The following is a 24,648-nucleotide window of genomic DNA, read 5'->3' on the forward strand; positions in this document are numbered from 1 at the left end:
CACCGAGGAAGGCACGTGACCAAGAGCGCGAGCACGCTTAGCATTTTAGTACTAAGTGCCGTAGTCTTTAGACACCATCTGTTGGTGACTTCTAGTATAATTTTTAAGCAGGAGACAATGGCTCCAGCGCCGGCCCCAGGGTGGTGCGAACGGTGCGACCGCACCGGGCGCTGTCATAGGTGGGGGAGCCGAAACGGGATCTGGACGACGGGACCAATAACTTTTGACCGCAAGACCGAAACGCCTGACCTCGAAATGAGATCTCGCATCACCAGAAAAACTTGCTGGGGCCGCTGCTGAATGGCTCTCGCGACGATAGCACGAGCTTTCTTACCGATAGATAGCGCCTTATAAGGATAGCCTGCAGAAATAACGCGATTCTGCTAGCTGTCACCTCCGTATTCACTCCCTTTGAAATATTTTATCAAAGACTATAGAAGCTTACGCTACATAGACTGGTTTGTGCTACTGAGAAAAGGTTGACCATTTTTTTTCAAGCATCAGCGCCCCAAGTAGTGGTGGAAGTAACTATTCATTAATAAAATAAGGCCACGCCAGCAGCTGATCCACAGGACGCGGGTCTTCTCTTCGCCAAGATGATGGACAAAGCCACGTGTGAATGATAATTTTTAAGTTTTCTTTTTTCCCTCCCTTCTGTCTTGAAATGGATCGCGAAAAACCTTTAGAAACTATTAGTAGTTCATTTTGTGCATTTCGTAAATGCCAAAATGGTAGAAAGAAAACCAAAACATTAACTTTTTTTAGGTTCCCAAAAGACAAGGAAAGGTAAGCTTGTAATTTTTTAATTTGTTTCTTGTTTGTTTTATTTATTAATGTCGTGTTAATTTTAAGGAGTAAATTGTGGGCAACTAATGCTGATCGTGATGACCTGTTAGGAATACCCGTTGAATCCTTAAATAGCTCGTACACAATTTGTTCTAACCATTTTGAAGACTGGTGTTTTATGAATAAGTTGAAAAAGAGGCTTGTTTGGAATGCTGTTCCAACCATAAAAGTAACAGAATTAGTTACACAGCCAATTTTCAATTCATTACCACGGCTAGTAAACACTACGCCTACTACTCCTCCAAAGACTTTGGATTCAAAAGGTGAAGTAACTAACTTTTCGGTGGCTAACTAGTAAATTCTGAATTAATTTTATTATTAATGAACCAACAGTACTACAAGAGACCACTGCCAAAATTTCCTGTAGGGGAAATGTAATATCTTTAACTCCTGAACTAGCAGCGAATGTTGTTAACGAGGAAGTAGACAATTTTTTTGGTAGCTAACTAATCCTAAATTAATTTGATTACTATTTATTTATTTATTTATTTACTAATAAAGTCACTGTATTGTAATGGTAAGTTTAATTTATTTATTAAAGATAAGGCCACTGCTGTAGCAACAATATGATCTCTTCAACTCCTTTGAATAAAAGTATTGAATTAGCAACGAATGTTGTTAACAAGGATATTCCTAATTCTTTAATGCCGATAATAAACACGGGTCTGGATTCAACAGTAGTTCAAGTGGCCACAGTTGAAGTTTCCGGTAGTAACACTATCTTTTCAACACCCATTAAGACAGGTAACTTTGAGAAAAAGGAAAAACAAACTAAACTAAATTAATATAAAAAAATGCTTTAGGAGTACATAATTCACCTAGTGGCAAACGCAGTTTTGAGAGAGACTCATTAACAGAATACTCCCCGCAAATTCGAAGGAAACTGGAAAATACTAATTCACTGTATTCAGTCAACAGAAAAGATTCTCCAAAATTACACAACATAGGTAATAAAATATTAATCAATATCTTCTGACATTCAATTTTTCAAAGAAAATTATTGTTTGTGTATTTTTTCTCCGTAAGATACAATTGACATATTAAACTTATCTAAAAGCTTAGTTGAGGAGTATTTAGTAAAGAATGGCCTTTTTATCACGGTAAAATACTTCATTGATGAGGACCAAGTAAGAACATTAAAAAAAATCAGTGTCTAAACAAATCACTGGCATTTCATTTCCATTATCTGAGGACTATAATTCTTGGTTAAAACTCGACAGCATGGAGGGCCGTCCACCTTTGCTGATTGATATAATTGAATATTATTTGTAAAACTATCCAAATCTCAAACAGGACGAACAAGACACTGAGAACTGTAATTTCATTACTGTTAGAATACATTAACATGTATTATATTTTAATTTATAGGGTTTCTGGTCTGATAGAAATTGATGAAAAAACTGTTGCAGAGGCTTTCGGAAACACTGTTGACATGAATGCTTTATCTTATGTAACAGGAAGTGTCATCAGAAAAGTTAGGTATTCACATCATTGCGAAAGCGATACAACTATTTGTCGCTTTTTCACGGAATTGGAATGTCTCGAAGATCAAAGTCAAACATTCATACACCTAAAGGCATATTCCTCTAAAAAGGGAGATTTTGGGGGTTTGGTTTTTCCCTCGGATTTTGTGACAGCGTTTATGCTTCAAATTGAAAAAGTTTTTATTAAAACATTCAACGAAAAGATGCACGAACCTGGCATCTTAACAAAGCTAATAAGTGAAACTAAAAACATTAAGGGAAATGACATATGTCCTGGTTTTAAAGAAAAAATAATTAAAGTATATTTAAGAATGAGAATATACTATGCCGTTATATTTTTAAATTGGGAGATTGCCGAGGAGCGAGAAAAAAATAGGAAAAAGAACAAAATGGCTAAAGATAGAAAACGTGATTCAAAATTGTTGAAAGTATCACATCTTGCATGTTAAAAAAATAAAAAGTATCTGAAATAACAGACTCATTTTATTTTTTTATTTCATCTTAAATGTTCTTCATCAAAATTTTCAGAAGAGTCAAAATTCATTCTAATATCAAAAGTACAAATTTTCAATAAACAAACTTCCAAGTTTTGGTTTTTTGTGGTCGGTTTCAGCATAATTTGTGATAATCGTTATTTTTGTCATTGCTATTTTATGTCAAAGCAAAACCTACAAAGTACAAATTCAAACAAATAAAATTTTTCAAAGATTTTAAACATTACATGTGGTAGTTACTACACACCTTTTTTCAGCAGACTTTAATCACTTTAAAATAAGGTCAATAACATAAACGATTAATATGTTGTAACCGGAAACTATATTATTGATTCATCTTTTTCACAAATAAGTGAAAAAACAGATCAAATCGAAGTTGTATAGCCTCTAATAGCGATTTTCAATAAACAAATTCAAATATCCCGCCCTTTTTTGTTTCTCTAAACTAAAGATAGATGGCAGGACGGATAATTTTTTTTAGTTCCTTCCACCACAACTACGCGGCGCTACCAGTTATTTCGTCAACCTTTCTGGAACATTAAGATTCCAGTCTATGTAGCGTAAGCTTCTATAGTCTTTGTATTTTATGTAGACCTTTAATCCTTTATATACGTTTCCTATATCCATGGTGTGTACACTCGACATTTTACTATTAAAAATGAGTAAACATCGAAGGTGTTACGTTATTAATTGCGAGGGCGAAAGAAAAGGTGCTAAAATTCGTGATGTTTTAGGGTTTTTTAAAATACCATCCGTTATAAAACACCAAGACGAAAAAACGGCAGAATTATCTTCCGAGAGGCGAAGGCTCTGGTTAATAAAGCTAATGCTTGTTTTCCACTAGCGCGCGTCATAATGTTATTTTCTTTACGCGCGTAAAAACGTTTTAACGTTTCAAAGCTGAGAAACGCGTCGTTGCGCGCGCTAGTGGAAAACAAGCTTAAGGCTTAGCTCCTTTGAAGTAAAAATATGTCCCGAGACATTTTTGCTCAGGTATGTTTGGACTAGTTCTCACTTAAATTTTCAAAGTAAGATGATAACTGTTTTGCCACTTTCATATTTCAACAAAAATTAAGTCGTTTTCGCTTTAGCAGGTTTTAGTAGTTAAGTTAATACATAAATACGAGCGAATTCAGCGAAATAACCCGCCAAAATGGTGACCGTCAGCGTGGGCACGGCGAACTTTGATCTCTCGCGAACAGAGCGTGATCAAAGTGGCCGTGGCGTGGGAAATAAGGCGGTGGCAGTGGGCAAATGACCAGTTTAAAAATTGCCCGGACCAGTTTATTAATTAAATCGGAGGGTATTTAGTGTTCTATTGGACCACTTAATTTATTCAAGGTGTTTTAATTTTTTAAGTGATTCTGCTTGAATATTTTTTAATTGGTAGGTCCAAATGTTATATTATTAGTCTTTGGATTTGAAGGTCGGTAGTATAAGGTATCCGTCGCCATTTTGTTTTTTAATTATTTTTTTTTAAACAATCAATGGACAATACATTTTTTTTTCAAATAAACCCCCGCTTTTCGAGAAACATTGAGAATTTATGGTATATTTTCAAAATCATAAATTACGTTATTCTATCCAATAAAGGTAGAATATAAAGAGCCATTTTGGACTTGACGATAGCCGGAGTAAAGCACCTCATTTTTATTGGCCGACGAAACGTCGCAGAAATAGTAGAAAATCATAAATAAGCACCTATATTACGAAATTTCCAAAATTCTTAGTGCCGTGGGCAATACGACTAACTAAATTAAAATTAACTAGCAATATTTTGGAAAAGACGTATTTTTTATTTTATTTTCGGGTACGTTTTAGCTTATTTTTGGGTAGTTTTAGTTATTAACCGAGTGTCGGACCCCTCGTATACAACAGTGCTTACGCGCCTACGGCGCGCGTGCATCAACCTAACTCAACCTAACCTAACCTACGGTGCCTACGCGCCTTCGGCGCGCGTACATCAACCTAACCTAAATTCTCAATGTTTCTTGAAAAGCGGGGGTTTATTTTAAATAAAATTGGTTTGTCCATTGATTGTTTAAAAAAAAATTGATTAAAAAAGAAAATGGCGACGGATACTTTATACTATAATTGTACCTGAAGGTCTGTGTAACGGCGGCTGTGGCATGTTTGTACACTCCAATTCGAATACACTAGAAATCCTTATTTCCCATCCTGGGGACCGTAAACTCCTTTTTTATATGTCAAGTACTGCCGACCTTTACCAGATCGAAGCTGGCCATATATAAGCAGCCGACAAATTTGATCACCCTTTCTGCCCCACTGAAATATCTCTAGAACACCATAAGAGCCCATTTTCATTAAATGCTTGGCATGTTAACTTGTTTAGAAAAGGTTGTAGTAATGTTCCAAGTTTAAAATATTCTGATTTTTACTCTACCAAGAAATGTTAAAAGACCATTTTATTATTTGCAACTGCCAAATTCGTCTTGCCATCTATCCAGGGCCGTAACCAGGGGGGGGGGTCGGGCCGTGCCCCCCGGAAACGTATGGTTGTATGTACAATTATATTTTTTTGTTTCCATTGCGTGCCCCCCCCCCCACCCTGAAATCAAATCCTGGTTACGGTGCTGCATCTATCGGTCAATTATCATTACTATCACAAGGGAGATCATTTCGGACGACTAGTACGTTTTTATGGCTCCTTTTTGTTGTGTGCCTTAATGAAATTGGGGGATCTTAAAATTCATTTTGCGCGTGAAAATACGGTGCCATGTCAGGGTATAAAGCAGGAATAAGCCTGCTATACCTCATAATGTAAAGGTACTTGTCACGCGCTAAAACGTAATTTTGAAATCAAGCAATTTCTCCAAAAAGAAATGCATACCAGGATTGTCAATGCACATATTTCCCAAGAACAAAACGCTTAGATTTCAATGGCAACAAAAATTGGTAGAAACATTAGCAATTCTATGCGGGTTTGTTGGCTACACTTTAAGCGGTCGTCAGATGAAGTTAGCCCCCCCTCTCAATAAATCTTAGAAATTTCATTTGCGATCGAATGCGACCTCGATGCGACAATATGCGAAACCAACAAAATGAGTTGCGACATAACTGTTAAGTTGGAATAATTAAAACCAAAGGGGGCTAACTTAATGACAGCCCCCTCACTTTCAACTATCAACGCGGAAAGACAACCAATAGAATGCTAACTTATCGCCAGCCCTCCCCCCTATATCAGTCGAGGCCTCGAAACACCCTTATTCGAATGCGACCTCAATGCGACGTCATGCGACACCATTAATTTTGAATGCGACATCTTAGTTAACGAGATAATCGCTATCGTAAGTGGGGGGCTAACTTATCGCTGCCCCCCCCCCCCATATCAGTCGAGCCCTCGAAACACCCTTATTCGAATGCGACCTCAATGCGACATCTTAGTTAACGAGATAATCGCTATCGTAAATGGGGGCTAACTTAACGCCAGCCCGCCCTATATCAGTCGAGGCCTCGAAACACCCTTTTTCGAAATGCGACGTTATGCGACACCATTAATTTCGAATGCGACATCTTAGTTAACGATCGCGATCCTTTCACCATCTTGTGACATTTATTTTCCCGCTGCGTGGTGGTGGCTCTACGTATCAGGCATGGTAGAGCATACCCCACTCTTTTGGGTTCAGCTGATGTGTTTCTCCTTAAGCTGTGCCGTTGGTGCTAGGCTGCAATTTTTCCTTTTTTTTCCAGTTTTTTAAGATCTATGTTCTGGGCTTTGGTTTGCGCCGTGTCAGTCGGTGGTGTTACGCGAACCATCCTTATTGTCATTCATATAACCATAAAAATACTTGATTCGTACCTTGTTGGAAAAATAATACACCAGAAGAAAGCTGCTTTACAAGCTGAGTTGGCATCCTGCCAATAAATAACATAATTGTCGCACCTGATACTATTCATTAAATTTAACTTACTAATTAATTTTAAAGGAAATAATTTATCTCTCCGGAGAGTGGAATATCATGCCTCGTCTGGCATGAAGGGCTTGTCACCACCATAGAAATCGGATAACAAACTAGAACGCTTAATCGAATGGCTGACAAGGTACCGATTAGATTCTTGGCTAAAACGACAGTAACGCCATCTGCGCTGCCTAAAGAGGCGCGCTCGCGCGTAACTTGGTTAAAAGTTTTCCCCCACCCCATTGAAATTAATGTAAAGTTGGCGATAATTAAACGTTAATTAACCTACCAAATGATATAAGAAATATTCCACTGACAATTTTTCCCGTTTATATGAACTTAAATGTAATATAAAATAGCCTTGAAAAATCGTTTATCGCTTTATAACATTCAAAAATAATATTTTTCCCGCACCATGTAAATAACCGAGCATCTGCTCGTCTAGGTAAAGTTTGTGTTGTCAACGCGCGTATTAGAAAGAAAAATGAGATTTTAGAAAGTAGGTTGAAACTTCGAATGTATCTTTAAAGTAGACGAAAATTTTAAGGCGCGGAATCTTGCCCAGTCTTAAGCCTCGGTTTAATCTACTGCGTATTTTGAAACGGAAAAAACCGATTACTATCGTTAAATCTTAGTTAAATGATGGCGAACGCTCCTTGTAATAAGAAACAAATAACGAAATACGTTCTAAGCTTATTTAACGCCAAAAATTCCACGTATTTCGTTGTTTCGTATTAAAAATATCATATTATTAATCCAAGATTTAACAATAGTAATCGGGTTTTTCCGTTTCAAAATACGCGCGTTGACAACGCAAACTTATTATATTATTAATGTTAATAATTTTAATATTATTTTTGAATGTTATAAAGCAATAAACGGTTTTTCAAGACGATTTTATATTACATTTAAGTTCATATAAACGGGAAAATTTGTATGTTGAATATTTCTTATATCATTTGGTAGGTTGATTCGCTCGCGTTCTACATGTCGAACAGTCTCATCGGTGTCGTGTTTTCTTTTCAAACATTTGTTGATACTGGTTTTTTGGATTTATTCCTTACGGCAGTCAATATGAACTTAAATTGAAGTGACCCATTATTCCGACTTTCCCATCATTTTGTCTCACACATCCTTCACAATAGCTTCATTTTCAAGCGATTTATTGCAAAAATAACAAGAGTTAGCTGGGCGGTAAATTTTAAACGCGGTTACATGAAGAGCGGCGGATGCGTTTTAAGTCAACTAAGGCGCAAAATTGTAAGACGCGTTTCAGGTACAAAGTTAAAACCGCGATTACGACACAACGATTGCTCGTATGTAAAATGTTCATAGAACATTTTTTGTAGGAAATAGCCGGACCCTAATGTTCATACTTGGGTTTATAGCCGTACATACAATACTAACGTAGATATTCGCGATAAGCCATTTCTGTGCACCGGTTTTCCCCATAACCATTGCTCGTAAAACAACTATTTCTAACAGTAACCTGTGAAAAGATATGTTTTTGTTTGAGTAATTACTCCTTAAATATTTAATTACGGAATTTTGAACCATTCTTCATTTTTTATTTAAAAAACTATCTTTCTATGATTTGAAAGAAACGCGTTTTCAAGTGCGTTCTTAGCGATTGGAAATTATGGTAAAAAGAAAACTATTTCTAACACTAACCTGTGAAAAGATGTTTTCTTTTGAGTATGTACTCTTACACGATTTGATTACGCAGTTTTGAGCCATTCTTCAACTTTAATTAAACATAAGTTACTTTAAAGATGTAAAAAAAACCGCGTTAGCGTCGAGCTAAAGTCGGCCATTTAATTTTAGGCGAAATAGAGTTAGTTCACCAGTTTGGCACCGATGGCGTAACTTTCGTTGCCAGCCAAACGAAAAGCATGGGCCAAGGCAGGGCTTTTTAAAAGTTCTAATCGGAACCCGCGACAAAATTTCAAAAATCGTTCTAGTTTGTTATCTGATTTCTATGGTCACCACCCACCTACGCATTCTAACCACCTGAATTAATGGCCTGCGAATTTTCGCGCACGCGCCATGACTTAAATTCTATTTACGTCACGCGACGCGACGCGACGCGATTTGCCAGCGAAATTTCGCGCGCGAAGGCTATGTGTGCATCCATCTTAAGGCCTAAGGTGGTGCCAAGGGTATTAGACTAGCTGATTATTATTATTTACTGTTATTAAAATATTATTATAATATTATTAATTTTAGTTAGGCTTGCTGTGAGGTCAGGTCGTATTCCTTGAAACTCGAACACAACCCTACAGGAAAAGGGTCTTTCCCTCACCCGATCAGTGAGAAAAATCTGAAACCTACCCGACTCGAAACCCGACAAACATATATAGTGATATCAAACTGTGTATTTATTGTAAGAATAAATGGGTCAGTCCATAAGAAATCGACTAGAATTAAATCTACCACCTCACCGAATTTTACTTCATTTTTAAATTGAAAGTAGAATTAAAATTACGACCATTTCCAAATTAATTGTCACTTAAGTCTAACCTCCCTTGAATTATCCTTATTTTCTATTTTGAAGACAGCGGTGCATTAAAGGCCGAGAACCGAGGTTCGATTTTCTATTGTGCTAAATTTGACCCTCATGTATCCTGAACTTATCGATTTCTTGAGGAGTGACAGCGTGGACAAGCTGACTGACGGCTCAGCTGGTTCTTGAAAGAATACACATAATGAGCATCAATAAAAGAGATAAAATAATCTTATTTGAAAACATTTTTCATTTTAAAAATATTTTAGCCGCGGCAGAGCCTATTCGAAGTAACTTCTCAACTGTGTGATTTATACACTCTTTTTCGCGCATTTATTTTACCCCTATTACTTGCCTCCCGCTCGTCGGCCCTTACCTCTGCCCTCAGCGGGGAGTCTAGCATCCACTCTTTGGGTATTCCGTAATGGAGGATGGGGCTGAAAGGGGGAAAACCAAACATGGACGCACCCAGGAAAATACCGCGAAAAAGAGTGCATTGGAACGAAGCTTTCATATTTGCGGCTCAACTTAGTTTTTTAATTCTGAAAAGATTTTAGAAACCACATCATTCGGAGATAGTTTTGTAGTGTGCACACTTTTGTTTTTAAATAATCGTGCTAATTTAGCTTATTACATTATTTTGTACACTACCCATTTGTAAATAACAATTGGTAATGGAATTTTTGAATATGCCGATGTGCATCTTAAGTAGGTACAGACATACTCAGAGGATGCTTCGCTACCTTGGCGATTGTAACAAGAGCAGTTTCTTCAAAGACAACAAAGAAGTCGGCAAACGTTTGAGGCTATTGACAGACGCTGAAGTGAAGGTGGACGAATTCAACTAGCGAAATCTTGAGACAGAACGCAAGATGTGGTAATAGACATTGAAAAACAACGACTTACTATTTTCGATGATGAACCTGGAGTATGCACTAGGCAAGCTAGAGGCCAGTTAGGTGTTAACCAAGTAATGGTTTAGCGAGTTCTTCGTAGTCATCAATATCAACCTTATCATGTGCAAATGGTTTAGGCTCGTAACCAAGCAGATAATCCCAGACATAAAGTCTTTACCTTGTTTCCAACGGATCGTATGTATGGTTCTAAAAAATTGTATATTTTAAATTGTACGATTTTTATTGTTGTTTTTTATTGTTATTTTTTGTTATTATTGTTTTTTATTGTTATTTTTTGTTATTATTGTTTTTTATTGTTATTTTTTGTTATTATTGTTTTTTATTGTTATTTTTTGTTATTATTGTTTTTTATTTTTATCTTGTATATATATATACCATGTTTAATGTCGCTCTTCTTTCGTTTTGATAATGGCACAAAGTTGTGCCGAAACTTAAAAGGCCTAATAAACCGTTTACTTACGCAATATTATCGTGTTTTTACTTATATTGTATTTTTAATTCACTAGCGTAAGGTGTTTTTAACTTATTTCATAAAGTCCTTTGTCTGTGGATTTTGCCTAGAGTAATTCAGGATCCCCAATTCTAATCAGTGGCGACAAGTGAATCCACACGCCACTAGTGTGAGATCACACCAAGATCGCTTTAGTTTAAACATTTGGTGCGGCCATAGAGGAATAGCCCAGGAGTGGTATTGATAGTTTTGAATGGGCTAAATCGCGGAAATTAAGGGGGATGTAGAAACGGGGGGTATGTCGAGGTAGACTTTTATCTATTCCACCCATAGATGGGCAAAACTCCGGAGTTTCACTCCGGAGTTCCGGAGGGAACGCCAAAAAACTCCGCAACTCCGGAGAGAACTTCCATAAGTTCGGAGAGCCTGATAAATACCTCCAATTTAGCAGAGTCACAAGGGATTTATTAGAGGAGTGAACGATTACTCCGGAGGGATGGAGGGAAAAACAATACCACTACGATTGGAGGGTGGAGGGACGGAGGGAAAAGTGTTGGAACGATAGTCTTCAGACGGAGGGATGGAGGGAAAAACAATACCACTACGATTGGAGGGTGGAGGGACGGAGGGAAAAGTGTTGGAACGATAGTCTTCAGACGGAGGGACGGAGGGAAAAACAATACCACTACGATTGGAGGGTGGAGGGACGGAGGGAAAAGTGTTGGAACGATAGTCTTCAGACGGAGGGACGGAGGGAAAAACAATACCACTACGATTGGAGGGTGGAGGGACGGAGGGAAAAGTGTTGGAACGATAGTCTTCAGACGGAGGGACGGAGGGAAAAACAATACCAGTACGATTGGAGGGTGGAGGGACGGAGGGAAAAGTGTTGGAGCGATAGTCTTCAGACGGAGGGACGGAGGGAAAAACAATACCACTACGATTGGAGGGTGGAGGGACGGAGGGAAAAGTGTTGGAACGATAGTCTTCAGACGGAGGGACGGAGGGAAAAACAATACCACTACGATTGGAGGGTGGAGGGACGGAGGGAAAAGTGTTGGAGCGATAGTCTTCAGACGGAGGGACGGAGGGAAAAACAATACCACTACGATTGGAGGGTGGAGGGACGGAGGGAAAAGTGTTGGAACGATAGTCTTCAGACGGAGGGACGGAGGGAAAAACAATACCACTACGATTGGAGGGTGGAGGGACGGAGGGAAAAGTGTTGGAGCGATAGTCTTCAGACGGAGGGACGGAGGGAAAAACAATACCACTACGATTGGAGGGTGGAGGGACGGAGGGAAAAGTGTTGGAACGATAGTCTTCAGACGGAGGGACGGAGGGAAAAACAATACCACTACGATTGGAGGGTGGAGGGACGGAGGGAAAAGTGTTGGAGCGATAGTCTTCAGACGGAGGGACGGAGGGAAAAACAATACCACTACGATTGGAGGGTGGAGGGACGGAGGGAAAAGTGTTGGAACGATAGTCTTCAGACGGAGGGACGGAGGGAAAAACAATACCACTACGATTGGAGGGTGGAGGGACGGAGGGGAAAGTGTTGGAGCGATAATCTTCAGGCGGAGGGACGGAGGGAAAATGCTAGTGCGATACTCTTCAGGCGGAGGGAAAAAGACTGCCACTATGACTGGAGGGAGAAGTGCTGGAGGTTTTTAAGATTCCCTCCAGAACTCCGGAGTTTTATTCAGGACTCTCTACGTCTAACAAATAATGTGTTTAATGAAATAACGCCTTCCTATAATACATGACATTTTATTTTATGTAATTATGGAAATGTTATCATTTTTTAGCCAATCAAACGAATTCATAAACTTGCACAAGTAACACAAAGATCATGGTTATATAGAAATATTGTACAATTATTATTTAAAATTTTAATAAAATATTATAATGATTTGTGGTTTAGTTCAGTAATTTGATATTTGTGTGCTGTATTGGAGTTTTTTTCATAACGGGCGTTTAGCTCGCCCTGTTACATATAGCAGTGGTTGGTAATTTGAAAGTTTAGACTGTAGCTATCTTTTATAGGTCTAACTCCCAATTCTGAAAACGCGTGCTTGTTCTAGACTCAATTATCTCACGTTAAGATTGGGTTATAAATGAGGTAGTGTTAAGTACTAAATGTATGGGGAATGGTGTGAAACACGCTATCACGTTCCAGAATATTCAATGAATTTGTGTGTAAATATGTCTATACGTAGGTGGGTAGGTACGGGTGTGGAGGGATGACGATAGGTGTGTTGAGAGTAACGAAAAGGTACGGTTGTTTAATTTGCATTTTTTTGCAGGTATTTGTGTAAATGTATGTATGTATGTAGGAAGGTATGTATGTGCGTGTGTATGTATGTATGTTAATTGATAGGAGTAAGAGATAAGTGAGTCTGTATACCGATAAGGGGGCACCTGCGGGCGGGGGAAACGGGGGTGAAACGGGCCCCTATAGGGGCCCCATTTTGCGTACATTTTCGGCGGGGTCAAAAGGTTAGCTGTTTTACGAGGTTGATTTACGATGTTAGGTCAATAGGTTATCTGCCCCTATGGACACGATGCAAACAGCCGTTAAATAAGGGTGAAACAGGCCCCTGTAGGGTCCCCCATTTTGCGTACATTTTCGGCAGGTCAATAGGTTAGCTGATTTACGATGTTAGGTCAATAGGTTATCTGCCCCTATGGTGGTGACACGATGTTATGCAAACAGCCGGCCCGTCATAGTTAATAGCTGGAGGCACCCCCATTTTAGGTCAAAAGGTTAGATGATTTACGATGTTATAACCCATAAAACCCAGGTGCTAACCCATTATAGGTCAATAGGTTATCTGCCCCTATGGCGGTGACACGATGTTATGCAAACAGCCTACCCGTCATAGTTAATGTCGGGCACAATTCGAGTTGGTTTTCGCCGACAAACACTTTCGGCCCCCTAAGGGTAGCGTAAAATAGCGGGCGGTCATCGGTAAAAGTGTTTTGGGAAAAAAAGAGAAGAGTGTATACAAATTATAAGGTTTTATTAAGATATTTTTCGAGTACAGGCTGTATAATACGATTTACATTGAAAATACGTCTTTGGAAATGTATTTTATTTATATCATGGTAATTACGTCGATCTTCGTAGGGTATATACCAAAGTTCACTCAAAGGGTTGAATCGAACCATCTGAAATTAGCGTTTTTACGAGCATTTTCATTAAATGTTCTACCTCGAGGCGTTTGATGGTAAGAGTTACGTTGTCGCCGGGTCCCTCGGGGGTGGTTGTGGGTCCGCCGGAGATGTATTTTTCGGATGGCGGGATATCTTGGCCCTCCAAAGCGGCGGGTGACGGACAGTTGGGATAAAATTTGTCGTGTTCCGTTTGGGGTACGTCGCCGGTTTCCCAACTGCCTAACTGTCCGTGGCAGAGGTAGCATTCGACTATGCCGTCCGAGTCTACGGCGAAAAGTCCTGCGTGGGCCAAGTCTTCCTTGTTCACGTGTACGTTGTCCCATTGCTTGAACGTTTCTAGCCGACCGGTTACGGTGGTGAGATCCTCGTGACTAGCCATCCCGATTCTCTTTGAGCTACGGAATAATATTTCTGGGTCTAAACCCCAAAATGACGTAATCTATAAAAATGACGTAATCTATAAAAATGACTCACTAAAGATGACGTAATCTACACCATGAAACGTAAAGATTACGTAGATGCGTTGTGGTTTTCATAAGCCAGCCGCTATGGGAAAGAGGAAGATGTCTCCGCTTAGGCTACCAAAGAAATGCGGGATATGCTCGGAAATATACCGGTCCGTGAGAGGTTTCAAACAACATTTAATGACACATTTATCGTGTAATACAATGAAAGAAGATTCGGATCTGGCGTGTGATTGTGATGAGAGTGAATCGCTCCATTACACGGAGGCCGAGGAAATGTCAGATGATAAAATTATCGATTATCTTAACGAACTTATTGGGACATGTAAAAAGCGCGGTGCCACAATGGAATCAACCGAACCAACTACATCTAACCAGCCAGCCGAATTAAAAATGCCGACTGAAAAGGAAATGGCTGCTCTGATTTATTTTCAAGAATATTGTAAAACTAATCAAATTCATAATATTAAAACCGCTGTAAAGAAAATGTGAATAAACGTTTTTATATTGAATACATTGTTATTTTTAAAGGTGACCGTATAAAGTAAATTTTACATCGATAAATTGACACTTAATATTTTTTAAATACGTTTATAATATTTTTCCAACGTGGGCGAATGAATGGACGCAATGAACTATTAATTACGTAATCTAAAAAATGACGCGAGCAATGAGAAATAACGAGTCGGATTTATAAGATAATAAAAAATATTTATTTTATAAGATGATATATTACAAAAATTATTTTTCTTTTACGAGTCAAAAAAATATTATAGTGTGATACAAAAAAATTAAAATGGACATCGTATTTGGCTGTCTATTTCAGCGCGGTTCTGGGTAATCCAGTCGGCGAAAAGTAGACTTCGTTCCAAAGAACACGGTTGTCGGGTGTTTAGAGTGTGATGTCGGAATAGCCAATTCACTGGTGGGGGGGGGGGGAAGTCAAAGTCGACAAAGGCCATTCTCGCCATACCACCGACACGATACTGAGGGTTTAGTTATGAATAAAACGGGGTATAGTCGCGCGACGGGAATTTATACTCCGTTTATGATGACGTAACAGGTTGTTAAATTTTCTAGTGGCCATTATATCATTGTTGACGTCTCTTCGTGAAAAACCCTTAAAGAAGCTTTGGTGACTTCTACGTTTTGATCGGTGACGTATATAAATCACGCAATAATGTCCGCAAATGACGCTCGTTGTCGATTGAAGTCGCCGCTTGGTGGGCGTGATTTTTCTCGAATTTTGTTTTAAAAAAAGTTTAATGGCTGGCAAAATGGGCCGTAGCGCCAAAGAGTCAAAATACCAAGCCCGTTTTAATTTATCAAGGTAAATCGCGACCCAATGGCTGCCAGGTTCATCGTGGGGGTCCAGATTTACAACCAGTGACGCTGGAAAACTATTAATCTTATCGGGTAGACAATCCGAAGCGAATACGCCCATAAAATTGCGCGTACGTCTCAAAATGTTTAAAATCTCGGATCCGCGCATAATTACACGTTTTCAATAGAAACGTTACGATCTTTGTCTACGCTAAAGCTGGCTTGAAATTCGGCGAAAACTACGCAGCTTAACGTTTGCGGGACTGGTTTAGCGAACGAAAGCTCCAAACGCATCTGTCCCTGTCTGGAGGGGTTCCAATAATGACTCTCACCCGCGCTATGGTCGTTTGAAATGTCGAAGACGTAAAAAGCGTAGCCCCCGGCATAATCTCCCCGGGAAATATCGATCCCGGTGTTTCTATAATGAATTCCGCTACCCGTGAATAAAGTATGATAGGCTTGAATATATTGTCCCGCGTCGTAGTTTGGCGTAATAGGTTTCGAATCCACACCGTCAGAATCCACGTAAAGAGCTAAACTCGATAAATCTTGATGTTCGAAAGCGTACGGGTTTTTTGCCAGGGTTCCATTGTAGGCTTCGTGATCCACCAGCGCGACAATCAAGCGAACCGGGAGGGTACCCAAATATACGTTGGGAATAACGGTGTTTCGGATATTCGAGTTGATGGTGAATATCTTAGTTTCGGTGCGTGTAAAAGCGTACTTTGCTGCTGCTCGTGACAAGGCGTTTTCGTGAGCGATAAGTATTTTGGGTGCAATTTGTACTCGACGTACCAACAAGCTCGCGTCCTTAATGATAATTTTATAGTCAACCCCGGGCTTCGGCGTACCCATTAACGCAAAACTCGCTTTACTTCGCGATAGTTTAATACGTAAATCTACGCCATTAATTAAATATTTTTCGACATTGAGCGCGTCAAGAAACAGCGGACCAATTAAATCTATTTCTTTCGACTGATCCGTGAATCCTTTCCGCTGTTTAAAACCCTCGTTGGCAGTGACCGAATTCATTTCGCCGGGGGTATCCTTGTACCACAGCGCGCCTGTTAAATGGGACGCTTTGGCACCCTTGTCAAAATTTAACAAAGTTTCAATGTACGCCCGATAAGCGTACGAACAAGCTGACGGAGACAGTAAGGTTCCGTTAAGGTAAACTTCCGCGTGATTAAATAGCGTGTGCAAAAAATTGTTACACCCCCCTACAACATCCGACGGTAATAAACTTTTGCCCGAGTCATCGGCGACGATTTTAGCTTTAACAAGTAGGTACGTAAGCGGTAAATCAATGTACTCGTGCCCGCTTCCAGGAATATTAAACTCGACGGTATCGCCTCGCAGCGACGAGATGGGTTTGAAGGTTGTCCATTTTCCTCCCTCAATTGACGTTTGGATAGGCGCGGTTTGAAAAATATCAAGTTCACTTTTTAACGCTTCGCAATGACCCATAATTTTAGGAGAAAATATCAACGACCTTTCTAGCTCGTTTCCTGCCTACTAATGATTTTTTTCCACCGCGTTTTGGTCTTTTCTTAATTGTTTTAGTTTTGCGTTTACGTTTCCCAGTCCCGTATTGTTGTTTGAGATCATCGTACTTTTCTGTAAGCCTCCGTTTGGTAGCTTCACGTATGGATGACCCCGTCGAGACATCAGCCAAAACTTGTTTTCCCGTGGAGAGGGCTTGGCCCCCCAAAAATTTCGCCCCCCGTAAAAGAAACGGTTTCGCTAGCTTGTACAAGCCTGAGAAGAAACTCCCAAACCCGCTTCCGAATTGCCCGTGCCCCCGCTGATACGGCGATCCCACGTATACGTCGGGAATAGCGCCACCCGCCTGAGTGGCATAATATTGAGCGTACGGGCACGCTACGCAGCGTCTTTTTTCAAGAACGTGTCTTAAGGGCATCTTGGACGCAAATGAAGTTATACTGTTAGATTGCCAAACTCAAAAGGAGCTGGTTTCCCATAAACATCGCGTAGATCTATTTGGATAGTATCAAAGTATTTCTTCTCAATGGGCACGTAATGCGGCGAAATGTATGTTTTCTCGATATGAGTACCAAATCGGGCTGATTCGTCAACCGCTATTATTCTTAACAATTTGACGAGCGACGAGCCCACCACTTGATCAGCGACGATATCGGAATAAACGAAGATTTGGGGCGGAATGTGGAAATTTAAGCGAGCCGGGTTCTCGCTTCTGCCCGCGATAGTTTTAGTTCTTTCAAATCCTAGCGTGTTGCTCAGTCCGTCACTCATAAATACGCCATAGGGGGTAATATTTTTTCCAACCAGCGCCACGTGTCCGTTCAGCGGATCGTGGGTAAGACACACATTAGCGGCGGTGCATAGCGCGGTGTCGTTTACTACTTTAAGTAAATGGTCTATACTCAAGTAATGCCCCGGAGGGATTTCTCGCATTGTCCCGACCATTTTAGGGTCAGCCTGTCCCCCATGTTGGGCGGGATTAACGCGGAAATAGACGTAATTGTCATAGGGCAACACGTTGTAAAACGAAAAGGGATACAATATTTCCACCAACGCAACTTCCCACCCCCCCTTTAATTCGATAGGTTCGGGTAATTTTATCGTGAAACAGGCTACCGTATTATTCGGAAATATCTCGAGATTTGAATTACTGGGTATCGTTAGGTAAAAGGCTTCGGACATCTTTAGCAGAAACCCAAGAATTGAATGTAGCCGGATACCCTAACCAAGAAACGAAATATTCGACTTTACCCTTTGAGCGTCGCTTCTTTAATACTTTGTCAATTGTATATTCTTCCGGTTTTATAACTCGTTGAATTTCTTTGAAATAAAAATATCCCGTGATGGGTTCGTCAGCCAAATCAACGAGCTTAAATTGAAGAGGTCTTTTAGTATTCTTGAAAATAACTTTAAATATTTCGGCGCTCCAATTTTGATCGCTGTACCCTTTTAAAAACGGTCTGGCAGTTCGGGTAATCCTTACGTAATCGCCGACTTTGATACGGCATTTTCGGGGCTTGAGGGCGGCTGGCTGAGACTGCCCTGGTTTGTAAATATTTCTATAAACTTGAAGAATATTTTTGTCGTTTACATCGAAGGGAGCCATTTTAATTGCAGTATGATAACTGGCGTTATACGAATGAATTAAATTGGGCAGCTCGTCGAGATAGCGTCGCGTGTTTTTATGAGTAAAAAAACGATACATGCGCTGTTTCAGGGTCCAATTAAAACGCTCTACCATCGCGGCTTTAACATCGCTATTTTCGGAATGGTAATGTCTAATGCCCTCCTCTTTTAGGAGTTTTAAAACAGTCGAATTAACGTACTCCAACCCACGGTCGAACTGTATAGCGCGGGGCTTGCCCCGCTCTTTAAAAATTATTTTCAGGGCTCGGGCAACCTCCGCGCCGGTCTTACGTTTTAGGGGGACGGCAAATGCCACTCTCGAAAAGCAATCTATACAAGTAAGAATAAATGTGTATCCGGAATTGTCGCTCGCTAAAGACCGCATATCTGCCAAATCAGTCTGATAGAGGTCTAGTCTGTTTCCTACACGAATCTTTCGTCGTTGGAATTTTCGAATAACTGATCTATGTAACGTATAGGTGTCGTGAGTTTGCAAAAACGTTTCAACATTCTCCCGAGATATTCCGAGCTCTTTGACAGAATCGTATAATTTTTCAACACCCCCGTAGCTAGCTGGATTACGAGAATCGAAATATATTTTTTCGAGTCTAGTCGTAACGTTTATCGGTAACTCTCCCATTTCAAAATTTTGGCACTCGGCGTTTTTTTTTACGTAAACGGTTCTTAATAGTAGGCGACCAAAGTTTTCTTTCGTTTGGAGGATGCGAGCGAAAGATGGGGGCCCGGGGGGGCGGAAGCTGTTACGAACGAAGTAGACGGTAATGGTGTGGTGGTGGGGAGGGCTTGAGGGGTGATTTTCCGTAGTTTACCCACCAGGTTATTAAATTTTGACCAACTCTGGGGTCTCGGCGCGTGGAGACTTATTAGATAATATACTAAATCAACAATATCAGAATCCGTTTGTATTTCACCGTCTAATAAAATCTGCCCCTGGCTGTCCCACCGCAGTCGACCGCTGTCCGAAATCAAATGATTAAATATAGCTCGGGCGCTCGCTTTGTATCCTAGCGGGAACAGATTGACTAATGTATCGAAACTGGGCGTATCGTTATTTTCAATCGGTTTATTTCGAGCGTGCTTTTTTAGTAGCATCTCTTCGTATATCTTCCACTTGGTCCTGTCATCGAGCGCTTCGCTTTTTAAAATATCCGCCATTTCCGTGTCAATATCCGGTTTGAGTTGTTGATGGGGTGGCGTAATCGGCGCTAAAGTCATCTTTTTCGAGTACCTTAACATTTTTTATGTTCAACCTGTTAGGGCTCCCACGAGCGACGACACAATAGGCAGAAGAAACGAGAAAAATCCGGCACCTTTTTGATTTAATAATATTCGTTTTTTAGTTTGCCACCCCAATTTTTTCTGCGCAATTTTGCGTAACGTTTTACGGTGTATTTTTAATCGTAGTTTTTGCCTCGTGGTTAGACGTATATTCCCGATAAGAGTATTATACACGCAATCAGATATCGCTTCGATCAACTCTTTATTGGCGTTAATTAAAATATTACGTCTCTTAACGCCCTTTAATTTGCCGATCGATTCGAGCAGTTGTTTTTGCGACCTGACTCGTCGAGACATTGTACATCGAAAGAATTCGACCCGCTGGGGGGGGGGGGGGGTGGTAACTAACCACCCTCGGAAAAGTATTATTTCGGAATGTATACCGAGACTTGCTCGCCGGGGAAAATATTAGTTCTGATCCGATGTGAATCGGGGCAATCTTTCTGAAGGTCGATCAATACGTAAGAGTTTGGGTCTCTAGTCGCGTCAGAAATCGCTTCGATAACAAAGTTGGAGTTATCAGGGGCCATTTGGCGCGCCAAGCAATTAATCTGTGTTTTGTCCCGTACATTTTTCGTTAAAAGTATGTAGTGCGCATTGAGGGAAATTTCGCGACACCCGCGACCCTGATGAAATAAATTTTGACTTATGTAGATAAAGCTAACATTACGATGATGCGAGACTTTGGTGAACAATTGGGCAACTTCTCCTTTTTGACCCGCCCCCATTAAATCGTCTAAAACGGCCAGTATCCGTTTCGAGCCGTCAAATAAGTCAGGGTCGGGTAAACCCTTATGAAATATAACGTTATATTTTTTAAGTTTATCGTATCCTGGCTGATCCTCGCCGTAAAACCAGTGGATTTCTTCAATTTGAGGTTCAAACATTTGTTTTAAATGTTTAATCAGTTTTTCTACGAAATATGTCTTACCACTTTGGCTAGGCCCGCAAAGTATGATGTTACAACTGTGATAAAAAGGGTACATTATCACCGCGTAGCTGAAACCAGAATGAAATAAAATGGACATTTTGTTTTTATATATAATATTTTTTATTTTTGACAATAACAAAACACGTTTTCCCGTGACACACCCCCCTGCCACGTGGAAAGCGGCCGGCGCGCTAGAGACACACCCCCCCCTCGTGACCACCGACGCGCGCGGATAGCGGATCGAGAGAGAGAACGCGCGCGAGCCTCTCTCTCTCGTACGCGGAGACGGCGACTCACGACCCGCGGCGACCGGCGCCTCTGGACCCGCGGTTCGCCCGCATAAGAGCGAAGGTTTTTTTTTAAGCGCGTATTTTATATCCGAATGGAACTGTTCGGTAATTCGATAAAACCCGAACTTTATCCATTACGGGCCGATACGCTTTTTCCAAGTCGACGTATTTGTTTGGGCAGAGGCACGGCAAACGCCGCCGGTATTTCAGTTTCTTCGTCAGTCACTCCTAGCATAGTTTTTAAATTTTCGCCGTTAATGATATGCTGATTACCGACATTAATTCGAAATCCTTTCACTTTCGTATCGTTAAATTTTTCGCCCGTATCCGGATTCTTCACCCAAAACGAGTAATTTTTTGGCCCGCCATACGCGGCTTCGTAAATAAACGAATTTTTTCCATAAACGGATAACTCGCTGACCATATCGCCCAAATAATGGCCCGTAGTTATAAGGGGTTGTTTCGAGACGTACTGGAGGGCGTCAGTGTCCAAATATAACGCGTTCTCTCCGACTATTTCAAGATATTTTAATAAAACTAATCTCGCTTGACAGGTTGTATAAGCGGCAATCACGCAATTTGTATGTTTTAGAGGGATTTCCGCTTCCTTGATGGGGGCTGATTTCACTAGAAGAGTCGTATCGTTGACTGTCAAAACCGATTTTACGTTGATTTCCGGATTTGATAGCAGTTCAAAGAACACTTTGGGTTCGCGAACGATTTCAGTTTTGGTCACAATGGATCGCTGACCGAGTTTTCTGGAAAAAAAATCTCGTTTTAATATCTATCACGCTACCTAATATGATTTATAACCCCAATGGGGGGGGGGGGGAATAAAATCCATACAGACCCCCACATGGAATTCAGCATTAATTTCGAGATGGCTCGAAGTCCTTCGTTTTTGGAGACTTTGGTAGGGTCCAATTTGACCCCTTCATGACGTTCGAAAGCCGCAATGTATTCGGTCCGGGCTTCGGGGGTCTGACAATCTGACGGCCAGCCGCTCGCCTCCACCTTGGTTTTTAGGAAACAGTCAACGTAATCTCGAAAAATCCCACCGCTGTCCGTTGCAGGATCGTATTGCGTCACCGTGTATGACCACGCCTCGATTTTGTTTGTAATTTTGTATCCGCGATTTACCGCCCATCTTAATTCGTCGATTACCCAAACGCCTTTAAGCATTCTTTCGTCGTCAGAATGGTCGCAGTCACCCTGGTACCGTAAATCGGCACACGTCCGGCATAGGGTAAACGTTAACTTCTTGTTAGCGGTCCGATACGGAAGAATAGGATGGAATAAATTGGTTGGCGGGAGCACGTTACATAACAATAATCCCTCAAAATCGTCAATGGCTGGAATATCGCTACCGAGCAGAATTGTCGGATGACCAACGGGGACTTTGCCACTATAAAAGGGAAAAAACACTTAAATATTGGTTTTCGTTATATATATTTTTCGATATAATACCGTTTGTTTATAAAAGGGTACAGGCTGCAAATGTCCACGTAGAAAATTTTATCGTCGGTCCCTTCAACGTTACAGTACGTTCGTAAGGCTGATACTCTGCCCCCGAAAAAAGCGGCTCGCGGGTCTAAACGTTCCGTTAAAGTTTCCGAAAAATTAGAATTTTTTAAAAATTCATTTATGGCTGGATTTTGTTGTTTTTCCAAAATCCAATCGCACCCCCATTGTTGAATGACGGTATAACCCATTTCTTTAAGTTTATTGGTTGTCCGCATCGTGTTGGAAAATCGTGTATTAAGGGTATCGCTCGCGTTAGCGTATAATGGCTGGTTCCTATTTACAGAGTCCCCGAAGCAAGTCCTACAGCCGTGAAACCTTTAATGAAAAAAAACCTGTTTATATTTTGTCTCTTCGAACTTTTTAAAATAATACTTACCAACAGCCCTGATATTGTAGAGCGTTTTTCTCACCGATTAGACCATCAATTTTAATTTTTCCAGCACGCGGTTCTCGCCCATTCAGCGTTGACACGATGGTAACATTCCGGACATGCGCTTCCCAAGCCAGCTATTCTAAAGCCTCGGTGGATTGAGGCTCGGATAACCGATACAAATTAGCCGGTATTATGCCAATCGTTTCTGGCTCCAAAATTTTTTTCCTTAGCACGTAACTACACACTGACGCGATAGTTACGCCCACGCTAAACGGATTAACTTCGCACAAGTCTTGAAATAGTTTCATAAACTTTAAACAACCCTTAGCTAATATGTGGGTATCTCTAGAACAATAGAGTTTTAACGTTTCGAGGTAATTAAATCCCGAACTGTTTTCGGTTTCGAGAGCGTACCATTTGTTAAAACTTTCGCGGTCTTTCGCCGTGAAATATTGGGCCCCGTAAGCTTCCAAGGGGGGCAGCGAGTTCCCCGAGACGTAGTTTGTTTGTTCGGGTTTGTAAATGTCAAAATTATTATCAACGACGTTGAATAGAAAATGGGGGAAAAAATCTTTCGTATATTCGCGGCCCAGCTCGAACGTATCCGCGAATTTCGACAGAGGAATGGGTATATAATTATACGAATCCGATAGAGTTAAATTGTGTAGTTTCAGTTGCAAGATGCGAGTTCCATTTATTATCGGATCGGGCTCAAACGAGTCGGCACTCTCCATTATAACTTGTAATAGGAGTTGCGTATCATAATTACTGGCATTATGTCCCAGCGCGGTCACTCTTCTTATCCGAGCCAGTGTTCTTAAATATTTGAAAAAGTTTCGCGCGGAATCTGAACCCAGAAATTGTCTTTGGCGAACGCCGCAAAATTTACAGGCTACGTCGGGGGTATCCACGCACGCGACACAATAAGTTTCCGACACGCATAAAATGGGTTGATGAATATAACAGTTTTTCTTATCGGGGTGCCGTTTGGTTTGGATAGTTTCAAAATCGTAAAATATCCACATTTGCGTAGGCTGACCGTTGGAATCGAAACGTGGTGGGGGGTGTCGCGGGTCTTTTATTACTTGGATGTAACATTGATGTCCAGAGGGGGAAAACTTACGACAAACTGTACAATACTGTTCGGTACAAGAATGCAGCAGTCGGTACATTTTATTATATCTCCGGTACATTTTATGGCCCTGCAACACGCGAAACAATAGTCTGAACACGCGTGGGTGCTATCTTGTCTGTAGCCCTCTAGACACTTTGAACAAAACTTTTCTTTCCCGAATAAGGCAGCCAGCTTTTTAACTAGATTGAAATGCGCCCCCTCGTTTAAAAGTACAATACGTTTTTGTCCATACCTGCCCGTACTCTAGAATCGTACACCAAGGTCGGCCAGCTGTTTTTAATTTGATAGATTAAAATATCGTATTCTTTCAGATACGTTCTAAATTTTCTAATCGATTCGGGCGACGCGCATTCTTTATTCGGTCGGACACCCGATTTGGAGCATA

The 24,648-nt window shown here is 40.6% G+C and overlaps 1 protein-coding gene across 3 annotated transcripts; it reads left to right on the top strand.

Annotated features, from left to right (window-relative positions):
• Window positions 1-922: 922 nt before the first annotated feature.
• On the top strand, window positions 923-2,324 carry LOC149954567 (uncharacterized). 3 transcript variants are annotated; one of them, XR_016479794.1, is made up of 7 exons: window positions 923-1,109; window positions 1,180-1,284; window positions 1,388-1,590; window positions 1,650-1,793; window positions 1,873-1,973; window positions 2,038-2,193; window positions 2,256-2,324. XR_016479794.1 is itself a non-coding variant. In XM_090167639.1 (7 exons), the coding sequence occupies exons 3-6, from the start codon at window positions 1,413-1,415 to the stop codon at window positions 2,116-2,118; spliced, it is 504 nt and encodes a 167-aa protein (XP_090023765.1). In that variant the 5' UTR covers window positions 923-1,109; window positions 1,180-1,284; window positions 1,388-1,412; the 3' UTR covers window positions 2,119-2,161; window positions 2,256-2,302. The 3 variants fall into 3 exon arrangements, 2 of the variants coding, with proteins under 2 accessions (XP_090023765.1, XP_090023764.1); XM_090167639.1 differs by having other exon boundaries at window positions 2,038-2,161; window positions 2,256-2,302; XM_090167638.1 differs by lacking the exon at window positions 2,256-2,324 and having other exon boundaries at window positions 2,038-2,204.
• Window positions 2,325-24,648: the final 22,324 nt, after the last annotated feature.

Source organism: Leiobunum rupestre, chromosome 3 (genome assembly GCF_980474605.1).
Source record: "Leiobunum rupestre chromosome 3, qqLeiRupe1.1.hap1, whole genome shotgun sequence".
In the NCBI taxonomy this organism is placed as follows: domain Eukaryota; kingdom Metazoa; phylum Arthropoda; class Arachnida; order Opiliones; family Sclerosomatidae; genus Leiobunum; species Leiobunum rupestre.

Bases quoted from the DNA above. Each gene is read 5' to 3' on its own strand.
- LOC149954567 (XM_090167639.1), top strand. From the start codon at position 1,413: ATGATCTCTTCAACTCCTTTGAATAAAAGTATTGAATTAGCAACGAAT. The intron at 1,591-1,649 runs GTAACTTTGAGA...AAAATGCTTTAG, and splicing joins TTCAACACCCATTAAGACAG to GAGTACATAATTCACCTAGT. The intron at 1,974-2,037 runs GTAAGAACATTA...CCATTATCTGAG, and splicing joins ACTTCATTGATGAGGACCAA to GACTATAATTCTTGGTTAAA.